The sequence below is a fragment of the Ochotona princeps genome, chromosome 15 (genome assembly GCF_030435755.1).
Source record: "Ochotona princeps isolate mOchPri1 chromosome 15, mOchPri1.hap1, whole genome shotgun sequence".
Lineage (NCBI taxonomy): Eukaryota > Metazoa > Chordata > Mammalia > Lagomorpha > Ochotonidae > Ochotona > Ochotona princeps.
In genome coordinates, this window is record NC_080846.1 from 13,247,324 (window position 1) to 13,269,002 (window position 21,679).

General features: G+C 49.3%; 1 protein-coding gene across 1 annotated transcript in view; it reads left to right on the forward strand.

The window, feature by feature from the left end:
* Positions 1-15,809, forward strand: part of NT5DC3 (5'-nucleotidase domain containing 3) — a 52,049-nt gene extending 36,240 nt beyond the window's left edge. Inside the window, exons 7-14 of the mRNA XM_004589595.2 lie at positions 690-750; positions 1,062-1,164; positions 1,299-1,400; positions 3,251-3,332; positions 3,997-4,083; positions 5,510-5,650; positions 11,465-11,529; positions 13,430-15,809. Of these exons, the coding sequence (XP_004589652.2) occupies positions 690-750; positions 1,062-1,164; positions 1,299-1,400; positions 3,251-3,332; positions 3,997-4,083; positions 5,510-5,650; positions 11,465-11,529; positions 13,430-13,682 (894 nt within the window). The 3' untranslated portion in view covers positions 13,683-15,809. The remainder of the gene's footprint in view (positions 1-689; positions 751-1,061; positions 1,165-1,298; positions 1,401-3,250; positions 3,333-3,996; positions 4,084-5,509; positions 5,651-11,464; positions 11,530-13,429) is intronic.
* Positions 15,810-21,679: the final 5,870 nt, after the last annotated feature.

A 21,679-nucleotide genomic window follows, 5' to 3' on the forward strand; every position in this document is an offset into this window, starting at 1 on the left:
ACGGCAGTCCAGATGTGCTCACTCACGGAAGTCTGCCACGTGTAGCTAAAAGGTCTGCACTGCTTTTGCTTGCAGCCCAATGCCCTGCTGGCTGTGGAAACTTTGCGTAAGATTTAAATTTAGCTGAAATCATGCTACACTGACACCAAGCTACTATGACGCACCTTGTAGCTGAGCGATGATCTCGTTGGCAGTTGCTTACCATGTGGGCACCTGGGAGAAAAGGAGGATCGTGAGTGTGTGTGTGTGTGTGTGTGTGTGCGCGCGCGCGCATGTGTGTACGCTTCTGTCTCATGCTAGTTGGCAGGACCTGCCATTGCGGGTCTGGGAAAGGGTGCCAAGGTGCCAAGGGCAGGGACTTCCTATGTGCAGATGAGCTGGAGTCATTTCTTCGTGTTGCCTCTAAATGATCATTTATCACCTGAAGCCTTGCTCGGAATTACTCAGGCAGCGAACCTCTCCCGGGTGACCCTTTGAAAAATTGCATCGCACACTGCCAGTATCACTATGGAAACTTAGGCTTTTCCCAAGGGCTGCCTCTGATAAATGGTCCAGAATTTAGATTGTGTCTGGCTTACCAGACTCTTCCTAGACACTGAAGCTGACCATCACCAGGGCCGTGCCATCTGCACCGGTGCCACAGTCACGCTGGATCCACTCTCACCAATTGCTAATGTGTCTCTGGGCAGGATTCCATCCGGGATGTGCACACCAAAGGGATCATGTACCGGGCCATTGAAGCCGATATTGGTAAGTGCTTGGTCATATTTGCCTGCTGGGCTGCCTTGTGGGCCTCGGACTCTGCATGCCTGGGGCTCTGCTCCTTCATGGATGGCCCCCTCCTCTGTGTCCCGGGACTTGCCATCATTCTGTCTTAAAAAGAGTGGAGCTGGCAGCTGCAGCCACTTGGCTTTTTCCACTTAGCAGAGGCAGGTCTGGGTCCCCGTGCCCTGCAGTCCTTTTGTCCCCCACCATTGGCAGGACATGCCCTGCGTGGTGAGTGCCCGCTGCGTGCCTGCTTTCATGCTGAGCCTGGCTGTGCATTCTTCTCTCGTCCTTAGAGAAGTATATCTGCTATGCTGAGCAGACCCGCGCCGTGCTGGCTAAGCTGGCAGACCATGGCAAGAAGATGTTCCTCATCACCAACAGCCCCAGCAGCTTCGTGTAAGTGCCTCTGTGACCCCTGGCCTGTTTTGGGCTGTCTTGGAAAGCAAATATTGATCCTCTCCCACACACCCAAGATTGCTGCCTCACCGATAAAGCTGCATTGAGCGGACACAGCTGACTTGTCGTTGCAGGGACAAAGGCATGAGGTACATCGTGGGCAAGGACTGGAGGGACCTGTTTGATGTGGTCATAGTTCAGGCAGAGAAGCCCAACTTCTTCAATGATAAGCGGAGGTGAGTATCCCTGTCTATGGGATTCTTTTTTTTTTTTTTTTCTTTTTCCTTCGTGGCCGTGAATGCACCTGTAGGTGACTTGATGACACTTACAGAGTTGCAAGCATCTGTGATGATGGGATAGAATTCTGACCCCTTCCTGTAGGCGATTGCAAAGATTGTGGGTTGAGCACAGACCCTTGTGTGGCTGGAGAGGCTTCGTTGAGCTTGAGCAGCCAGGAATGACTTGGTTCTTTCGAGAGAATGCCATTGGCACATTTAAAGTGGTCGGTGCATTTGCACTGATTTCTCTGCAGCCCAGGTTTTGTGTCGAAGGCAGGTAAGCCCTGGTCACTTTAAATGTGATGCTTTGCTGCCATAGTTGCCTTGGGAAGAGGGGAGCTGGGAAGAGGGGGCCCTCGCTGTGAGCATTGAGTGGCTGGGATTAGGGGTGCCCCCTTGTCTGTCACCCCTCCCAATGGGCCTGCTTGTTGAACTGTCCCCACTCCTATAGGGCAGAGAATTACTGCACAGCTGTTCTCCCACAAGCTTGGATTTGTGCAGGGGCCCCTGTGGGGACACTTGACCCACTTGTATCTCAGCTGCAGTTGGGGCGCAGGCAGCCTGTGGCTCCCCATTAGGTGACTGAAGGCATCATGGCATGGTGGGTGCTGGAAGTAGTCAGGTGACGTAATGACTCTTGGGAGAGGAGACAAACTCAGGCTGAGGGGCAGAGGCTGAGCAGTACTGGGTGGGAGAGCAGGAGAAACCCTGGGACTATTCCTGACTGCCACTCTGTCCCTGAGGAGGTACCCCACCAGCTGTTCCTAGCTTGAGGTATGGTCTGGAAAGGGGGCAGGCGTGTCTCCTCCGTTTCTCCATTTATTCTGCCTTTATTCTGAGTGGCCTTGGGGCTGATGAGCTGGCTGATGTCACCCCGAGTGTGTGTCACTGTGTTTTACAGTGAGAGATGACAAATAAGCTGAAGGTTGTGTGGACCACTGGTTAACTTCTGAGCTCCCTGCAGGGGATGTTAGAGAGGCGTGAGGGCTGATGTATCTGGGGAGAGAAAGAGGGCAGTAGGTTGTATTAGCATAAAAAGGATGAGTTTAGGAATATGTCATCACTGGGAGATAAAGACAGTGATTGGCGCATACCAAGTGGTTTCCATTTTCTGTTCAGATAAAAACCAAAGCTTTTAAATCAAGACTGGAAGACATGCACAGCAGTGTCAAGTGCGCATGCCTGGGTCTTGGAGCTATGGGTCATTTTCCTTCGCTTCTTGTGTTTTTCTACTTTCTTAGCTTTCCTACAGTGAGTTTGTATTCAGAAAGATTATCTCAAAACATGGTCATCAAAAAAAAAAAAAAAAAGCTAAACTAATCCAGTGTCCTTTGGGCCTTCTGTGGTTCTCAGTATGTCATCAGGTCACCTCTGCTTCCCTGGTTTTATTGATCTGGAGTGGCTGAAGTTCAGCCTTGAAGCTGGCCAAATGGACCATGCCACTGTTTATACAGGAATTTTTTGGTGTGTACATATGTGTGAAAGATAGTTTTCTTCATGATCATATAATTTTGCGATGTGAAGGCTAAAGGAAGTGTCTTTTCAGTAGGGCTTCTGTGACACATTAGTAACTTCGGTGGCGGTGTGTTCATGGCACCCAGTGCTCCCTGGGATTCTGTTTTCCTTAAATTACCTTTGGGATTCTGGGGTCTGGATGGTCTGAGAACTACTTTCCCAGGCAGGGAAGTGTGACAGAGTTGGGGTTTGGGATTTTTGGGGGGAGCGCATCAACTACCTGTGTTACTGTTTCACGTGTTGCCACTGTTTCCACAGCTACATGTCCTAAGGTTTCTGTTTCTATTGTTTAGACCTTTCCGGAAAATGAATGAGAAAGGTGTCCTACTCTGGGATAAAATCCACAAGTTGCAGAAGGGCCAGATTTACAAGCAGGTATCTGGTGACTGGTGTGTCCTCGTTTGTTCTGCGGTCAGAAGTGCCGGCACTCAGGGCTCCCGCCTGTGGAGCCTGCCTCACGCTGGCACTGTGCTGAGGCCTGCCTGGGCTGGTGCACAGACGAGGGCTCAAGTTGATATGGTTTCAGTAGCTAGGATCTCAGCGAACTTGGAGTTGAATTTCTTAAAGAAAAATTTATAATGTTAATTTCGTATTACAGTGCTTAAGATGCTGTGAGTAATCCTTAGAGTTGTCTCTTTAAGGAACATTGCACCATGAAATATTATTCACTTTAATCAGTAATTATTTCTGGTGAGATACGTTTTATGTATGATTTACCTACATATTGGTGTCTAAAGGCTCTCACCTGTTGATGAAATGACTGAATGGCCCACCATTACCATGTTGCTAAAGTTAAGACTGTTTAATTTTGATTTGTTCTTGGTGGGTTTGTCAAAATTGGTTGGATTTGGCTGGATTTTCTTGAAAAGTAAGTTTTGCTACAACCATTCTGCTTCTAGGAAGGCAGCTCAGGAAAACTGTAAGGTAAATATATATATAAATTAAAAAAAAATTAAGTTTTAAAAAAGGTTTCTGTTTTGGCTGCATGGTGTTTCTTTCTGCCATGTGATTGAATGTTGATATTTTTCTCTTATTGCAGGGCAATTTATATGAGTTTCTGAAGCTCACTGGATGGCGTGGCTCCAAAGTGTTGTATTTTGGAGATCACATATACAGTGACCTGGCGGTGAGGAATCTTTGTCTTCCCTTTTTGTTGTGGGTCCTGCTAGTTATGGAGTTTGTCTTCTGGTTAAGTTCATTTTTATGATTCCGTAGACGCTAGGAGTAGGTTTTTTTGTTTTTGTTTTTGTATGTGTGTCACATACAGCGTTATAAAACATTTTGGGGGAGTGTTGGGAATGAGCGAGCAGTTGAAGAGTTTAGCAGAGACATCTCTGTATTTAAATAAAACTCAGAGAACATGCCAGTGTGCTTTCCTTTTATCAGTGCATCAGAAAGCACACAAATACAACAAGAAACTCATTGGCCAAGGCTTCTCTTCCCCGCCAGGTACTGCTCATGACCTGGTGTTTTCAGGAAGTGGCTACCCAGAGCAATGTCATAGGCCTGGGCTGGGCTTTCATCTGTAAATGGAATGAGACTGAGTTGTTAGTGTTCATCCCTGTGGTCTGAGTTTATAGTCCTGTGTGACCCCAGGTCAGCCCTGGGGAGGTGACCCCAGGGGCCATGCTGCTGCTGTGTGTCAATGCCTTAGCCAGCACTGGCGTGGCTTCGCTTGCAGGTGTGTGCTCTGATGCTTGCTTTGCCAGGGTCCCTTTTAGAAGTTCAGGTTCCTTGAAAATGTACCTTGAGAATGTGCTGTAGGCTTTTGTGTACAGTAGGAGAGAGAGAGAGACATTGAGGCGATTAAGGGCATTGAACCAGTGAAGAAGGGAGGCATGTTGGGGCTTACGGGGTAAAGGTTTGAGCTTTAGGTTAGTAGCCAGAGAGAACCTGAAAGGCACAGATGTCACTTCCCTTAGAAGCCTCCAAACCTTCCTTTCTCCTTCTGAGTAAAAGCCAAGTTCCTGCAGTGCTCCCTTGATTTTCTCCCGCAATTCACCTGCTCCAAGACAACTTCTGTTCCGGCCCTGGGCCCTGCACTGCTCCTAGGTTCCCTGCATTGTGGCTCTAATGCTCCTGCATGTTCCTGCCCCAGGGCCTTTGTACCTGCTGCTTTTGTTAAGCCAGAATCTTTCTTTACATCTTGACATACTTTTAATTTTCTCTGCTTGGCTGTCCCTTTATTAACCTGAGTTTAGTTGGGCTTCTTGTTCCCTTTATTAACCTGAGTTTAGTTGGGCTTCTTGTTCCCTGGTCCTCGTTATTTCCTTTGCAGCCCATGGTTAATGATCCCAGACCCTGTGTTTGTAGAGAGGTTGTGATTTGCAGCAATTATTCCAGAACAGAAATTTTATGGGAGTGACATGTTTAAAGCCTGGAGCCCAGCTCGTTTTAATTACATGGGACTCATTGAATTTGGTTTGGCTAATAAATCACCGTTATGAAGAAAAAGTAATGAAATGAATGTGGCTTGTATCTGGGAGAAGGGTAATGACACGGCTGGCGTTGTGCTGAGATGGATGTTGACTCTGTGTGATCTTTGTGATCAGGACCTGACCCTGAAGCATGGCTGGCGAACTGGCGCCATCATCCCGGAGCTGAGAGCCGAGCTCAGAATCATGAACACGGAGCCGTATGTGCAGACCATGACCTGGCTGCAGACCTTGACTGGGTTGTTGGAGCAGATGCAGGTTTGCGCTGTTTCTTTAAGCCTGCAGTAGATTGGCTCATCAGCATCATCCCATGCATCTTCTTTAGTTTCCACTGTGAGGTGTGAGATTTGAGTGTCCTGTTGAGCAGCAGCGGGGCTCGGTGCCCTTGGGCAGCTTCACCAGTTAGAAGGGACCTTGGAATGCAGCTGGTTTTGTGTCTGAGCTCCAGCCTCCTGGTGTGCTCGCCTCCATGCTGAGGTCCCGGTGGGAGGTGTCTTGTGGGGTGGTGGGGTTCGTGAAGGAGCAGCTCTGCTCTCAGCCTTGTTGTGGCTGTCTGGGCCTCAGTTTTCCCATCTGTAAAAAGGTGAGTGTCATGGAGCTCCAGTCTCATGGCTTGTCCTAAAGTCCCAAAGCCAGAGTCAGGGTCCACAGGTGCAGCCGCCTCCATGAGATGTTGAAGCTAATACCTTCACAAAGACAAAACGGGAGTCCATGGACAATTTTGTCTCTGTGTATGTTGTGTAGTCAGTTTGGGAAAGTAGTAAGCGATGTCATGCCCTTGAACGCTTGCAGCCCTGCACGCTGCCTCTGTGCTGCAGATGGACACCCGGTACTCCCCCAGACCCCAGAGGCTTCTCTGGTGGACCAGTCTGCCTAGGCTGTTGCCATCAGCACAGGTGCTCACTCTTTCAGGATAGGGGCCAAGGGCGCCCCGTCTCCGCTAGCACACATGATCTCGGGCTCCCGCCCACAGCCAGCCAGTGGCTTTGGAAGTGGACAGGGAGCTGACTCGCTGGCCCAGCTGGCAACCCGTGTGGAGGTAGCTGGGCACCAAGCTCTCTCCTGGAACGTGTTGTCCTGCACGTCCCTACATCCAGCATGCTCTGACCACACGGGTCCTGACCCTTGTTCACTGATGAGGACTGGTCCTGTTTCCCTTACTGTGCCAGCCTGTGAGATGGCTTTCTAAAAATACCAGGCGTGAATTCAGAGTTAGTGTGGCTGGAGCATGTGCCTGTGTCATCCTGGGCTAAGAATTACTTCAGGCCTTATGCTGAGAGCTTGCTTGGCACGTCACTCATTTCCTATTCAGAGCTGTCCAATGCAGATAGGTATGCCTGTTCCATTTTAGAATTGGTCATCGGATTTTGAGAGGTAAGGCAACATATTTCAGATCTTAAAATGACAGCAAGATTTGAACTTAGCTTCATGATGCCTAGGTCTAAGCTTTTGAGCACTGCACTAAGGTGCTTTCCTGGTTTAGAAATTATGGGTGGTGCCCGAGACTTGACTGGCCCCAGGTGGTGTGGCCCTGTGTCCCTGGCAGATGCTCAGATCTGTAAATGCAAGCCGTGTGCAGATGGTGGCACTGCATGTTAAGGCTCAGGTTGTCCTCTGTCGGACTTGTACAAAGATCGCCAGTTAATGAGTATGTGTTTTAGAGAATTGAAGCAATGGAGGTATTTGATGGTCCAAGTAGGAGAGGATGCAGAATGGGACCAAATATTTCCATTGTCCCCACATTTTCCAGGGGAGAAGGCTGAGGTGAGAGGTCTGTGGCTTTGCTGGAGCTACCAAGGAAGGGAGCTGTGGGATCCAGCTGGGTAGGAGTGGGATGAGAGCTTCCTGTCCTTGACAGCTAGGGCTTGGCATTCATTTTGTCTTCACGATGCTGTCTGGTAGGGCCTGACAGTGTCCCCATTATCCAGCAGACCTGAAACAAAGGCGAGAGTAACTTGTTCAAGTAGAGGGTGATGTGGGCTTTAGACCAGGGCAGGCTGGTGTCAGCCTTAGTCTCGGCCTCATCTCAGCCTGGGTGCCCCGTCACACCCTTGGTAGTGTTCTTGGGTTGGATATTACAAAGATATACATGGGTCCTTCAGGAAGTTCAAGGAAAATGTGTTTTGTGGGAAAAAACTGCATGCACTTCAAACATTTTTCCCACACCACATTGAACTTTAATTCATCTTTCCATGACTTTTTGAACTACCCAAGTAACGAAGTGTGTTTGATAACTGAAAAACCCACACACACTTCTGTCTGCTCCCCAGCATGTGTCCTGACCATTCTCTGAGTTACACAGAAAAGTTATCTGGAATTCTGTTTTGAAGGAGTAAATTCAGAACACGTACTTATGGTTTGAATTGTTTTCTAAAGTGAAAACTTAGTCCTCTGAAATTGGATTTGATATTTGCAAAGCCAGCAGAATGTCAGATTGGAAGCAATCTCATAAATTATGCGGAAAGGGTATAGTTTTGGTGTAAGAAATAGTGTGCAAAGGGCCGGCACCGTGGTCTGCCTATTCTCTGCTTGCAAATGTCAGCCTCTCATATGGGTGCTGGTTAGTTTCTGCCTGCTCCACCTCCCATCCAGCTTCCTGCTTGTGGCCTGGAAAAGCAGTCAAGGATGGCCCAAATCCTTGGGACCCTGCACTCATGTTGGAGACCCGGCAAGAAGCCCCTGGATTCAGATCAACTCAGCTCTGGCTGTTGCAGCCATTTGCCAAGTGAACCAGCGGAAGGAAGATCTGTCTCTCCTCTGCAAATCTACCTTTCAAGTAAAAATACGTAAAAAAAAGATGACCTGCAAAGGATAAAGGACTTTTCTCGTTAGCTTTGAGGTGATTCCAACATGGTTGCGTGCTGCTAGCGTCAGGAGACTCCTCCCAGGTGCCAGTCAGGGTCGGAGGTGGGTGACCCTCTGCAGAAGGGCCCATGGTAAATATTTTAGGGTGTGTGGGTCACAGAACTGCTGTGCTTGTCACCCCAAGGCAGCCTCAGGCAGTGTTTGGACCAGTGGTTGCTGCTGCGTCTCAGGTAGGTATATTCCTAGATGCAGATGTATAAATTTTCTGGGGCTTTCATGTGCCATGAAATTATTACTGATTGGATTTTCTTTACAAGCCACCTCAAAGAGAAAGCCTATTCCTAAGCTTGTAGACTGACGGAGACATCAGTTAGTGGCTGGGTCCAGCCTACCCAGTGTGGGCTTGCAGGTGTCCTGCTGAGCCCAGGGGGGGGAAGGCCTGTACAGAAAAGCGCTAGTGTCCCTTATCTCAGATGCGATGGTCCAGAAGTGTTCAGATTTCAGTTTGTTGAATTTTTGCAGTGTTGGCACAGACTTTATCAGTTGAGCATTGCTACTGCAAAAATCCAGAACTACTTGAGCACTCATGTGACACCAGCATTATGCTCATAAAAGCTTTGATTTCAGGATTCTGCTTGGCTGTTGTGGGTGCCCGGCTGGAACACATAGCCCATCTTTCCTTCTGCTCACGCAGCCTTCTGGTTAGTCTTTTCTGATGTCAACTAGCCTCCCTTGTGTGTGAGTGACTTCACTTCAAAGATTAGTCATCTCTCCATACTATCTTTGAAGTATTTTAGAATGGACTTCAGGAGACTGCTGATTTATTAAGATCTTGTAGTAGGAGGGATAGTGGGGAAGGGATGGCTCATGGAGAATCAGGTTTTTTGTTTGTTTGTTTTAAGATATATTTGAAAGACAGAGTTACAAAGAGATACAGGGCCTGGCACAATAACTCAGAGGCTAAATCCTTGTCTTATAAGGGCTGGGATCCCATATAGGCACTCGTTCATGTCCCAGCTGCTCCATTTTACATCCAGCTTCCTGTTTATGGCCTGGGAAACTAGTAGAGGATGGCCCGAAGTCTTGGGATGTTGTTTCCACGCAGGATACCTAGAAGAAGCTCGTGGTTCCTTACTTTGGATCGCTTAGCTCTGGCTGTTGTGGCCACTTGGAGAGTGAACCAGCGGACAGAAATCTTTCTCTCTGCTTTCTCTCTGTCCTCTGGAAATCTGTCTTTCCAATAAAAATAAAGTCTAAATAAACATAAACCAAAAAACCCAAAATACACACAGAAAAAGGTCTTAGATCTACTGGTTCACTTCCCAAATAGTTGCAGTGTTTGGAGCTGGGGCACTCTGAAGTCAGGAGCTGCTTCTGGGTCTCCCGCATGGGTACTGGGGTCCAAGCGCTTGGACCACCTCAATTGCTTTTCTAAGCCGTTACCAGGGAGCTGGATCAGAAATGGAGCAGACTGGATTTGAACTGGTGCCTGTATAGGATGCTGGTGCTGCAGGTGGGGGTCTTGTGCAGTAAGTCATGGGTGTCACCTCCAAGAAGCAGGTCTTGAGGAAGGGGAGAGACTGGGGTCTGAAGTGCTGAAGACAGGGATTCAGATGCGCAGGTGGTTGGTGTGGGAGATAGCAGATGATGGAGAAAGGCCCCTGGGAGGGTAAGCAGGAGGGAACCATGGCCGGGAGCTGGGTCCAGTCCCCCGGAGCAAAGGTGGTCCCCGCCCTGGGACTGTTTCTCTGGTCTTGGATTCTGGAGTCTTCCTCCCATGCGTGTCCATGCACAGCCTTGTGGTCAGGGGAGGCTTTAGGTGACCTGGCGTCCCTGGCTGCCCTCTGACTTCAGGGCCGGTGGAGAATGGAGACACACGTCAGAGTAGGGGATGTGGATTCCCTGTTCCATTGCTGGAATTATAATTGTTACTATAAAGAAAGGTATGAGAGTAGAATGCAGGGTAGGAGAGAGTGAGGAACATCCCCCCGCTTTCCCTCCATCCCAGCTGGTGTCACATTGTTTAGTTGTGTTCTGTTACCCGCAGGGACCTCCATTCTTGTGCTCTTTTGTCTTTAGTATCTTGCAGAGTGACTTACTTGGCACATAGTAGATGCCCAGTGAATGAACACACATAAACACATTTGCACATGTCTAAAATACTTCTTTGTGATGCTCTACTGAGGTCTACTGGTCTACTTTTCTGATCTGGTGATGTCCTTTGTGGAGTCTAAATTCTGTAGTTACTGGATGGTTTAAAGTGTGGAAACTAATGAAACCAGTGCTGCCAGCACCTGTATGCAGTGACTCCCAGCAGTGCTGGGCCATCAGGGAACTGCCCCTGCTGCCCCACACAGCCAGGGGTCCTTCAGTGGGAGCTACTTCCTGGCAGTGCGGCCGGTGGCATTAAGGAAGAAATCCAAATCATGAGCTCCACCGAGGCCGGGTTTTTGTCTAGGAGGCAGAGGCTCTTGGCAGGCGACTGTCGGAGTCATTCTGAGGAGCTGGGCCGATGTGATCTGCTCGAGGGTTCTGGCTGCTGGTGGAAAGCAGATGGTGTGCCTTTGGTATTTTTCCCTAGGCTCTAAGGTTACCCCATTGCTCATGCACTTCAGGGAGCCACACCTGTTCCCCAGGCATGTGCCTGTGACTTGGCTTCCCTGTTTCTGTTTGTCCATGGGGCTCCAGGAGAGAGACCTGTGAGATTCCACGTGCTAGGTCATGGACAGCTGCCACTTTCCCTTTGCTGACAGTTGGCCTACCAGAAAATTCTCTGCTTTTTCCTTTTCATTATGGTGTGGTATCTACTTGCCTTGTTGTGCAGTACTTCAGAGGTCATGATAAGGAAAGCTTAAAATTCTGTATAACCCTACTACCCTTGCTTATGCAAGAAAATATTTCCATGTTAATATCCAAGTGTGTGTTTTCACAGGCTTGCAGTTATAAATACATCTGTGTAAGAGTAGTATGTGTGGTGTGTTTACATATGTAATACATATGGCTCAGGTGATGAATGCACATATATTTTATGGGGATACATAGCATTTATGAAGAGTCTACTGACATCATCTGTTTTAATTGGTTCAATCACGTTGATGCTGATGGACGTTTAAAACTGTTTCTTCGTGAAGAAGGCGGGGTTGTACCTAAGGAGTCTGAAAATGTGTCATTGCGTATAGATGCCTGCCTCTGAGGCTTAAAAGAGTCAAATTCCTGCCTGCTTAGAAAAACCCAGAGCATAGGTCCTAACTGGCATATGTCCCTCAGGTTCACAGAGACACGGAGTCACAGCTGGTTCTGCAGGAGTGGAAGAAGGAGCGTAAGGAGATGAGGTAAGGGTAGCCTGCTGTGAGCATGCTTAGCTCCCTGGGAGCAAGGAGAACAACTTAGAAACATCCCTTTAGCTCCCAGCGAGTGTGACTCCTGCTGCGCCCAGGATTGGCTTGTGCTTTTGGCAATACGAAACGTGACACTTCCCGGAGATGGGCAGGGCCCTCCGTACGTCTGTGGTGACGTTTTCCTTTATCTCCTCCTCATCCTGACTTTCCTGTTGGGCAGCCAGTGGTGCAGTTGTGGGTGATGACAGTAGGTGGCAGTGCAGCATGGCTGTTAGGACTGCATGGTGGATGGCCGAGGGCTGAGCCAGCCCAGAGTGAGCTCTTGGGGCTGCCAGCCAGCTTGTGCTAATTTGTAACCAAGTTCTTTCAGGAACCTGCCTTAGGCAGTGGTCAGGTCTGTGGCTGGAGGGAGCCTGCTGGCTCTGGGCACAGTCTAGCCAGGTGTAGCTCTGGGAATACTTGTTTCCAGGGGCCGTGGGCACTAACAGTCATGCCTCTGGAAGCAGGCTCACCCTCTCCACCACCTGGGTGTAGCTTGTCTGAGGTCTGGAAGCCATGGTTGCAGTCTGGCTTGAGGGCTGTGTATGGATGGGTAGCTGTGTCTTGGGGTATATCTACCCAAGATATTTGAGTCCATTCCTGAGGTTCTGTAGAAGCCCAGACTGGATAGCATCCAGTTCTTCCCCCTTCCTCTCAGGGTCTTGGCCTTTTGGGGCTGACTCTAACTCGGTTTTCATTGAAATAGAAGTGTTAGGTGAGAGGTGGCCATTTGGCCCAGGGGGTTAAGCTTCCACTCAGAAACCCACACTTCTATGTTAGGGTACCCAGGTTCGAGACCTGACTGCGTTTCTAGCCAGCTTTGTGCAAATGCCAATCCTAGGAAGTGGTGGTGATGGTCCAAGCCTTGTCCGTGGCAGCCAATTGGGAGAGTGAGCCAATGAGTAGAAGATCCCTGTCCATTCATTCTGCTCCTTGAATGAGTGAATCCATCTTTTTATTTAAAGATTTTTGCTCACTTATTTAAAATGGCTAACCAGCACTGTGACGTGGGTAAAAACTGCCACCTGTGGTACTGGCATCCCATTATGGGTACTGGTTTGAGTCCCACATGCTCCACTTCCAATCCAGCTTGCTGTTAGTGTACCTGAAGAGGAAAGAGTATTGCCCAAGTATTTGAGCACCTGACTTCCACTTGGGAGACCAGGATAGAATTCCAGGCTCCCGGCTCAGGGTCTGGCCCAGCCTTGGATGTTGCAGGGAATGTGGTATGTATGTTTAAAGGGGCATGACATCACTTGCTTGAACCTGATGTAACAAGAACGTGTGATGTAATTCATTAATTAACCATCCACAAGAGGTGGATTGTTTATAACCACCTGTGATTGTCAGTGTCCACATATAACTGTTATTGGTACGGCCCATAAACAATGAAGGCCTAACCCTCACTGTACCTATATTAGGGCTCCAGGATACAAGAATTAACCTACAATGAAAAGTTATTTTTCTACATGGCTGAGAGATACTCTAGTAGAAGCTTGATGGACTTGGGAAAATTCACTATGGACACACATGATGATTCTAGAGAGGAGAACAGAGGGGAGGGGAGGAAATTTGGGGAGGCAGAGGGGAGAGCCCACTGCCAACTGAACTGTATCAAAAAAACAATAAAAATTATAAATTAAAAAGGGGGGGGGCATGACATCTAAGCCAGAGCCTGCGGCAGTGTGCTCACAGCTTGTGGCCGGCATCGTCCTGCTGGCTGGACATACCGTTGCCTTGATTGTTTCCAGGCTAATTTGTCTTTTCCATGTTTTTAATGAAGGACATTTTGATTTCAGTCATTTACAAATAAACCTCTTGGAATCATTCTCTCCTCTTCCCTTTTCTCCTGCAGAGAAATGACCAAGAATTTTTTCAATGCCCAGTTTGGAAGCTTGTTTCGCACAGATCAGAACCCCACCTACTTTCTGAGGCGCCTGTCCCGATTTGCCGACATCTACATGGCTTCGCTGAGCTGTCTCTTGAACTACGACGTCAGCCACACGTTCTACCCCCGGCGGACTCCGCTGCAGCATGAGCTCCCCGCCTGGTCTGACATGCCGGCTGCCTGCAGAACCCCGCTCCTGCACGAGGCCCAGGCCAAGTAACCACACGCCCGCCTTCTGGAAAGGGCCAGAAGTGGTGGCGACCCCCCATTGGGAAGGCATGACCAGATTGGCTTTGTGGGTCTGAGTGTTGCTTTTGGAAAAGATACCTGTATGCCTTTTGACATTGACTTGGTACCTTGTGGCGAATACCCTGCAGACAGGATCGCTCAGTGTGCTGGTTGCATCTCCCTCCACTCTTGAGAATGAGGGGCAGGCTTCACGTGGAAAACCCTGACCCAGCGTTTTGGTTCACCAGGGTCCAAGAATGGACATCAGGTTTCCTGGGTGAGCTGAGCCTGCTCGCTGCATCTGTGTATTCCGGCCAGTCGAGGGTGAACTCTGTTCTCACTTCCACTGTGGAATGACTGCTGCACATTTGCAGGTGGTGTGTGAGGGCCAGCAGGGTCCCAAGGCCACGCAGACGTGTGGCGGGTGCTCTGAATGCTGAAGAGCCAGTGAGCTGTACCATGGCCACGTGCCACAGTAGGTGGCAGAGGTGAGCTCCATGCTGTGTGAGCCTAAGGTGTTGTGGTCCTTTGCATCACATGAAGAGAACTCAACGTCCCTGGAAGGACTTTGCTCGAGAAAAAGCAAGAACCCGTTGTCCTCAGTGTGTGCTTTCTGTGCCAGCCTCCACACGGGGGAGGTGGGACCAGGGGTGCAGGTTGACCCATTCCCCAGGCAGGGGAGTGGAGGAGGTGAAACTAAGCAGAGCCAGAAACCCTGCATGAGGCCTCCCAGCGCCTAGCACGGCTGCACCTCCCTCCCACGTGGTGGCTTCATGTACTTCTTGGAGGAGGCAAAATGGAACAGGAAAACATCAATGGAATGAAACCTAGCAACATCCTGCAGCAGCCGCTGGGTTAAGTTGGAGTCTTCTGCAGCTAAGGGGTGCATTCCCCCAAACACAGGCATTCCCTGAAACCATCCTCAACTAGAAGTGAAGCAAGGGGCCTGCTTCCCCGGCAACCCATCCATGGAAGGGTCCAGCAGGGAAGGAGGCTGCCGACCTGGAGCCATCTCTGCCTCTTCTCTCAGCTTTGTTTCCTGCCGGGTGCGAGTGGCTCTGTGGGAGCTGGGGAGAGGATGCGGGACATCGAAGCCCATGGGTAGATCTGATGTAGCTGATTGAGCGCTTCCCATTTCTCATGCAAGTGGTGAATGTTCCTTTTGTTTTCAATTTTAGAGAAGAATCCTTTATCATGTCAGTATCCTTCAGCAGAGTTTCTGTGTTCTCAGTGGGCTGGGGGAGTGCCTGCTGCTGTCAGTTTATGGTGCTGTTGATAATGTTGTTATTGCATTTGCTGCGTGTGTACTTCTTCTCAGATGAGTCTCATCTCCAGTTGGCTGAAATGCATTTTAAACCTTTGCTGGGATGTATTTTCTTTGAAGAATGGCCAGAGCTAAAGGGGGCTTGATTATGGAGAGTGCTTGCCTATTGAGCCTTTGTATTGTGCTAAATGTATTGTTGTCAGGCTGACTTGGCATTCCTGTATGCCTGCCAAAACACAGCAGCTGGAGGAGTGCTTTGGCATCTTCATAATGCTTCTTCGTGGGAGTGTCCTTGTAGCATTTTGTTGTATTGAACTATATGGAGTAGGTGACTCTTTAGACCCAAGTAGGTCCCCTCTTTTCTTCTAAGCCAGTGAGGGATAATAGGTCCAGTGGTCTGTTTTGGGTTTGGAACTGAGCAGGCATCTTGCTTGCTGCTTGTTGGCTCCTGGGTGCCCCAGGCCTTGGAGTGTGTCGGAGGCTGACATGTCATGGGTGCAGGTGTTGCCCGTTGCTGCTCAGTGGCATAGTCCAACAGGTGCTCTGGGCTTGGCATTTCTTCTTTGGAGAAGCAGTGTGAAGTGTGTAGACATTGTCTAAAAACCAACTCAGTTTGGTATTAAATTAGATATTCTGTTCTTTGCTGTGTGCCAGTTACAGGGTGTTTTGTTTACTTTTAAGAAGTAGAATTGCCTTGAAAACCTGTGTTCAGGGTGGGTGAACGCAGCCTTGGGGCAGAGGGCCAACTCCCAGGCATGAGGAATGGATTTTCCAATGTCTTCCCTTATGGAAGCAGTGCAGCCTCCTGGCCACTGAGCTCAGCAGAATAGCTAGCAGAGGCCTGGCACCTTGCAAGCCTGTGTGGTCCCCACAGCAGGCACTACCACAACGTCGCTTGTCATGGGGCCGACTGTAGTCAGGACGTTCTAGTGTGCCGCTCTCAGGCCCCTCAGCTGGCATCTGTCCCACCACACTGGATGCCAGATTATTTCCAGGTCATTTGCTGGTGGTGGGCACGCTGGGGGAAGTATGTTGGGTAACAGAAATGTTTTCTCCCACTTAATAATATCAATCTGGAAAGCAAACCATGCAAATGGTTTGACCATTTAAAAAATTACTGTTTTGAACACTGCTTAGGCTGATTTTATAAGAATTGTATGAATACATTGAAGCTTTGAGTGCAGTCCCTGCCAGCTATGATGGTCCAGCTCCCTTGGCAGGGGCTTGCAGACTGATTTTCTGAAATTGCTTTTATGCTGAAACCTGAGTTTTAATATATTTTAGGTGTTTGGCTTAGAGCTTCCACCTTTCCTCCTAACATCTCTCAAAATTTTCATCATTATCCGTACCATGTAGCACACAGCGCGTGCTTTGGACTCATGCGTGTCTCTCAGACTAAATTGCTAGTTGCTTTGAATTCATCGGGCCTCTTAATTACTGCAGAGGAGAAACAAAAAGCCATCTTGCCTGCTGTGTAATTTAGCTTTGGGTGAACTGAATGGCTTTTCCTCTTCCCTCCTCTCCAAAGGCCTATTAAGTAACAGAGAGGGTGTGAAATACTGAAACTGATTTCCACTTTGGCGCCTGCTCATTTGCTGCCAAAGACCCTCTTGGGGCCCTTGTCTAGGAGGCTCTTGGACTAAATAGGACTGATGCAGGATCCTATGATTGCTGTAGTCAACTGCTAGAGAGTCTGTGCTTTGTCCTCTTAATAACTCATTTTGTACCTTGTTTTTTCTTTGCTTTTAGCATTTGGGAGCTTAGGTCAAAATTCAGCTGAGCTCTGACATCACCCATGGGCTACGGAAAGGGAGGGGAAGGGAGCAAAATTCCTGATATCTGGGATTGGCATTGGCAAACTTGTTCTTATAAAGGGCCAGTTAGGAAACCATGTGGGCTATCCATTGGCTGCTGCTGCTTCTCCAGCAATGGCCATGCTGTGCTCCATCACAGCTTGACTGGACCGTGACAGGCTATGGGCTGTGGCTTGCCAGCCTGCTGTGCTGAGTGAGATTCCTTTGACGGTCATGCGCAGGTGAGTGACCTCATAGCTGCGATGCAGGGAGTAGAAAGAAGTGTGCCAGGTTCCCTTCAGAGCCACTTTCTGTGTATGGCCAGTGGTGACCTTGCGTGTCTCCAGCATGTGTGCTCCTTGCTTGGTTGCATATTCTTGAGCTATGGGGCCCAGGGTATTGTCAATTAGATAAACCTCTTGTTGTCCTCGTTTGTAATCGTACTGCTCCTGGGCACTGCTGGGAACGTTGCTGGCTGACCCCTACAGCTGGCGATCCTCTAGGGGAGCTTCCTGGTTAGAAGAGCCCTCCCTCACCTCAAGTTGTGCCCTGACTGCTCCATGGGACTCCGGATGCCAGTCCCTACTCCGCCTGCTGTAAGAGTGCTCCCTGCGGGGTCTGTCTGCAGCCCAGCCCCTGCACTCCGCTGTCCTTCCTTCCCTGCTTTCCCCTTTCCAGGTGGCAATCTGAGCAGCAGTTCCTGGAAGCCCTGGTGCACAGTGGCTGCATCTCAGCCCTCAGGGAGCCCGCCGTGTGACCGCATGGGCATCCCTGGCTTCCTATCTGTGCAGACATGGGCTCTGACTTAGGGGACTTTCCTGACCATCGGGTGGAATGACAGATTGTACTTGTGCAACATCCAGCACAAATCATGCAAATTAGGTAGCTGAACTATTTATTGTGAATGTGAATTTGCTATTTATTCTGAATGTTGATTTCATGTGTTGTGATAATGAGCTTATTGCCAATAAAAGTTTGCACTGTGTTGTTGGACTGTTAATGAGCCTGCTTTGTGTGCTTGTGCTCAATTATGATGGTTCCACATTGTCCTTTTCTTTAGCATGCCCTTTCCCCCAGGACTTGCGGTTGTTTCTACAAGGAATACAGCAGGTCTCCGACTGTAAAGTTCCAGTGGACTCACCAGGTATTCGTGAGAGAGGAGTAAGAAGTTACATTTTTTCTTACAACCTGCATCTCATCCAACATCTAGCAAGCATGTGGGTCCACTTGTTTGTGGAGTTTGTGGATAGAAACTTGGGGAGCACAGCCATGGTGGGCAGCTGGTGACCCCATATCTGTACCAGGGACTTCCCTCCCAGAACATGCTGCTGGGACCCAGGCATGTTTGTAACCAGATGAAGAGCAAAACTGACAAGGCTTTGAGGAGGAAAACAAGATTATTGTAAAGTCAACTCATTACAGATCTTGGATCAATTTATAACTTAAAAAAAAATGTCATATGTTTGCAAGGAAAAATGCCAGAGAAGTAGAGACAGAAAGAAAAATCTTTCATCTTCACTAGCCACATGACCTCAATGGCTGGAGCTAGGCCAGAACGAAGCCAGGAACCAGGGACTCCATTCAGTTCTTGCGCCTGGCCTGGGCCATCTGCTGCTTTCTCAGGTACATGAGCAGGGAGCTGGGTCAGAAGTGGAGCAGCCAGGATCTAAAACAGTGCTCATATGAGAGGCTGGCATTTACAGCTGGTGCCTTCATCCTCTGTGCCACAACACAGGTCCCTTATATTTTGAAGACCCGATGTTGAAACTTTTACAGTGTGTAAGGTTAGTATCTTAAAATCTTTGGCCACTCCTTGGTATGATATCTTCACATCATTTCCTCCTGCTGGGATCGTGGTGGACTGTGCTTGCCATGGCGCTCTCCGGAGCAAACCGGCTCCTTGTGCTTTTTTTTTTTTTCTTGGTGAGTCCATGGAAACATGGCACTGTTCCCAAAGTGGTGTGTCATTCTCCAGGAAAAGATAAGCTGCTGCTCTTCCCCGGAGTTGTGAAAGAGCTGGTCAGACACATGGGGACTTCCAGAACTTTAGCTGGGGCTCAGCAAAAGTCTCCAGGCTGTGAATGAAGTTGGTTGGAGCCAGGGTAACTGACAGGAGAGTGGGTGCTCAGTTCAAGCCTATCCTTGGCTCTGTGCCCTGCAGGAATTCTTTGGCCAGCACTGCCCCCTAGGGACAATCGGGATGTGCAGGTGGGTAGGATAGAGACCACCTGGTGGAGTAGGGTAAGGACACGTTTAAACGGACAGAGAAACATTTAATCAGGATGAGGCAGAGAGGACACATTCCAGGACACAGCAGAGGACAGAACAACAGAGGGGTACCTGGAGACTGACAGACACAGGAAAGCAGCGGACACAACGGTGTGGTGTTGTAGTGACTGATACTCCAGCAGCATTCAGCTAACGGCGATCTGAACTCCACCAGCAACCAGGTGGGAAGGGACTTTCACTGGGAGCTTGGGAGGTGAATCCAGACCAAGAACTGTCCGTCCTGCTGGTCCGTTTGATTTGACCAGGAGCAGGGACAGAGCATCAGATCCCAGACGGGCAGTGCGAGAACAGGGTGGATTTCACAGCCCAGGCACCTGGTTGGAGAGGGCACCTGTGGCCCTGCAGGGCAGGGAGTGGGCTGGTGGAAGTGCCTGCTTTGCCCTGGGAGATCTGTGCAGCCTAGGGCCTGCCTGTGTCTCCACATCTTCTCAGAGCCTGCTCAGGTTCCTGGCACACCTGCGGCTCACTTGTTCCTGTTTTTCTAAAGCCTGCAACCTATTTTACCTGTAACCACACTGAATGGTTTTTTGTATATGATCTAACGTACTGAATTTTTCAGGAGTGCCACCATCAGTAAACCCAAGGAAGAGTTTAGCTTCATTTTATTCCAAGATGTATAAAGAGTTATTCTGCATTTCTGAAAGACAGCAGCACCCCTTGGAGCATTCGAATTGAGTCCCACGCATCTGTGTCAGTCTGTCTGGTTTTTTTTTGGGAGGAGATGCTCCTATGTGTACATGTCCTGGAGCAGAAGAGACTGTGTGACTTCTAAACAACAGAAACTTATTTCTCCCTGTTCCTGAAGCTGGGAGGTCCCAGATCAAGGCCCTAGCACATTCGGTAAGGCCCTTTTCCTGGTTGACAGAGGGGACGTTCTCACCCTGTCCTCCTGGGATGGAGAGGGAGGGTGAGGGAGCTCCTGAGGCCTCTTTGTGAAGGTCACCAATCCCATTCACGAGGCCCCGCCTTCTGCCTTAATCACCTGCAAAGGCCACGCCTCCAGTTATCAAGCACCGGATGGGCATGAGAAGGCTGTTAAGATTTTAACATAAGAATTTAGGGTAGTTCTTTAGTCCTTTCCAAATGTCTCTATGAAAGATACCATTGAGTCTTGTCTTTTCTACAAGCCAGTCTTGTTGGAAGCCATTGTGATCGTCATTTATTCCTTTCTGTGGCATTGGAGCCGAGCGTGGACTTGAGTGGGAAGCTGCTGGGTCTCAGGGTGCAGAGGTTGCTGTTGGTGTTGGAAGGCTGATTGTGAGGTGGGTCATGTTCTCCATGGATGGCGCATCATGCAGCCTGGTGTTGCCGAAGGGCTCTGTCACCTGCAGGCCCAGAGAACAGCCTCTCGGCCGCCTCACACACTACCCAGTGCTCCCTGATCTGTGCCCCCTCCCTGCCCTGCGCACCACATCTTTGATTTACTGCTCTTTCAGCTGCAGGATGTGGAGGCAAACTGCCAGCCTGCTGGCGGCTCTCACATGCCACCTCTCCTAATATCATGATGACAATTGGCAAACTCACATGTTTGCAGCTCAAGTCATTGTAGAATTTCTTCGCAAGTATTTTCCTGAGGTTATTCTGTTTCTCTTCTGTACTCTTAGCTGAAGAGGTTTTGGCTAGTGGCCTATCATCCCTCTTTTTCCCTGCATTAGTTATACTTTTGACATTAGAGCCAGCAGCTGGAGTGACCAACAGTGGTGGGCCATCTCCTTCCATGCTTCCCCCAGCTGGGCAGGAGCTAGAGGACCCTGACCTGGGAGTGTGCCACTGTTGCCACCACATCCCTGTGCGGTAGGCTTGGCTCATCTGACATGCCTTCACAAGCGCCCATGTTTCCTGAGCTCATACTATGTATTCATTGCTGTTCTGGGAAGTAAATGTGGCAGACCAAGACCCTGCTCTGTGGAGGGACAGAAGATGGCGGCTGAGTTCTCTGCAAATGTGAGCTGTGAGGCCCAAGAGTGGAGGGCCTAGGGGTCAAGGCTCGAGAAGGTAAGCTCCTTGAATGGCAGTAGACTCTGCCCCAGGGGAGATACCCCCAGGACCTGTTCCTCTGAGGGGCTAGAGTGTTCTCTTGGGCTTGGGGATGCTCACAGGTGACAGTGCTCAGGAGGGGTTGGTCATGTGGGTCTGACACCTGGGTGACCTGTCCATTTGCCTATGTCAGTCACATGTGGCACTTTGAGACTACAGCAGGAAGTTGGCTGGTGTATGTGCGAGAAGGGCACTCTGGGAAGGAGGCAGCCTCCCACTTCTGGCCAGCTTCAGTGAGAGATTTTCTGAGTATACCATGCCACTGTGAGGCTTGAAAGCAAGAGGGCCAAATCATGGCTCCAAGAAAACAGTGTAGCACCACTGGACCCCGGGCCTGGGCTGTCACTGAGCCAGAGGGGGGTTCCCTCTGAAGCCCCTCTAGGTATATGGGTCTGTCTCCCTGCCCCCAATGTACCCCCATTTGCTGTGGAAGCTTATTCTGAGCTGCCCTAAGTATGTTTTCTATTTGTACCTCTACAACCTTCTAAGTATGAGCTCATGGCTTAACTCAATTCTGTAGTTATTTTAAATGTATAAAATGTATAAAATGAGTAGATGTCACATTCATGGTACAGATTTAGAGTCACAGGGCTTCCTCCATCTTCT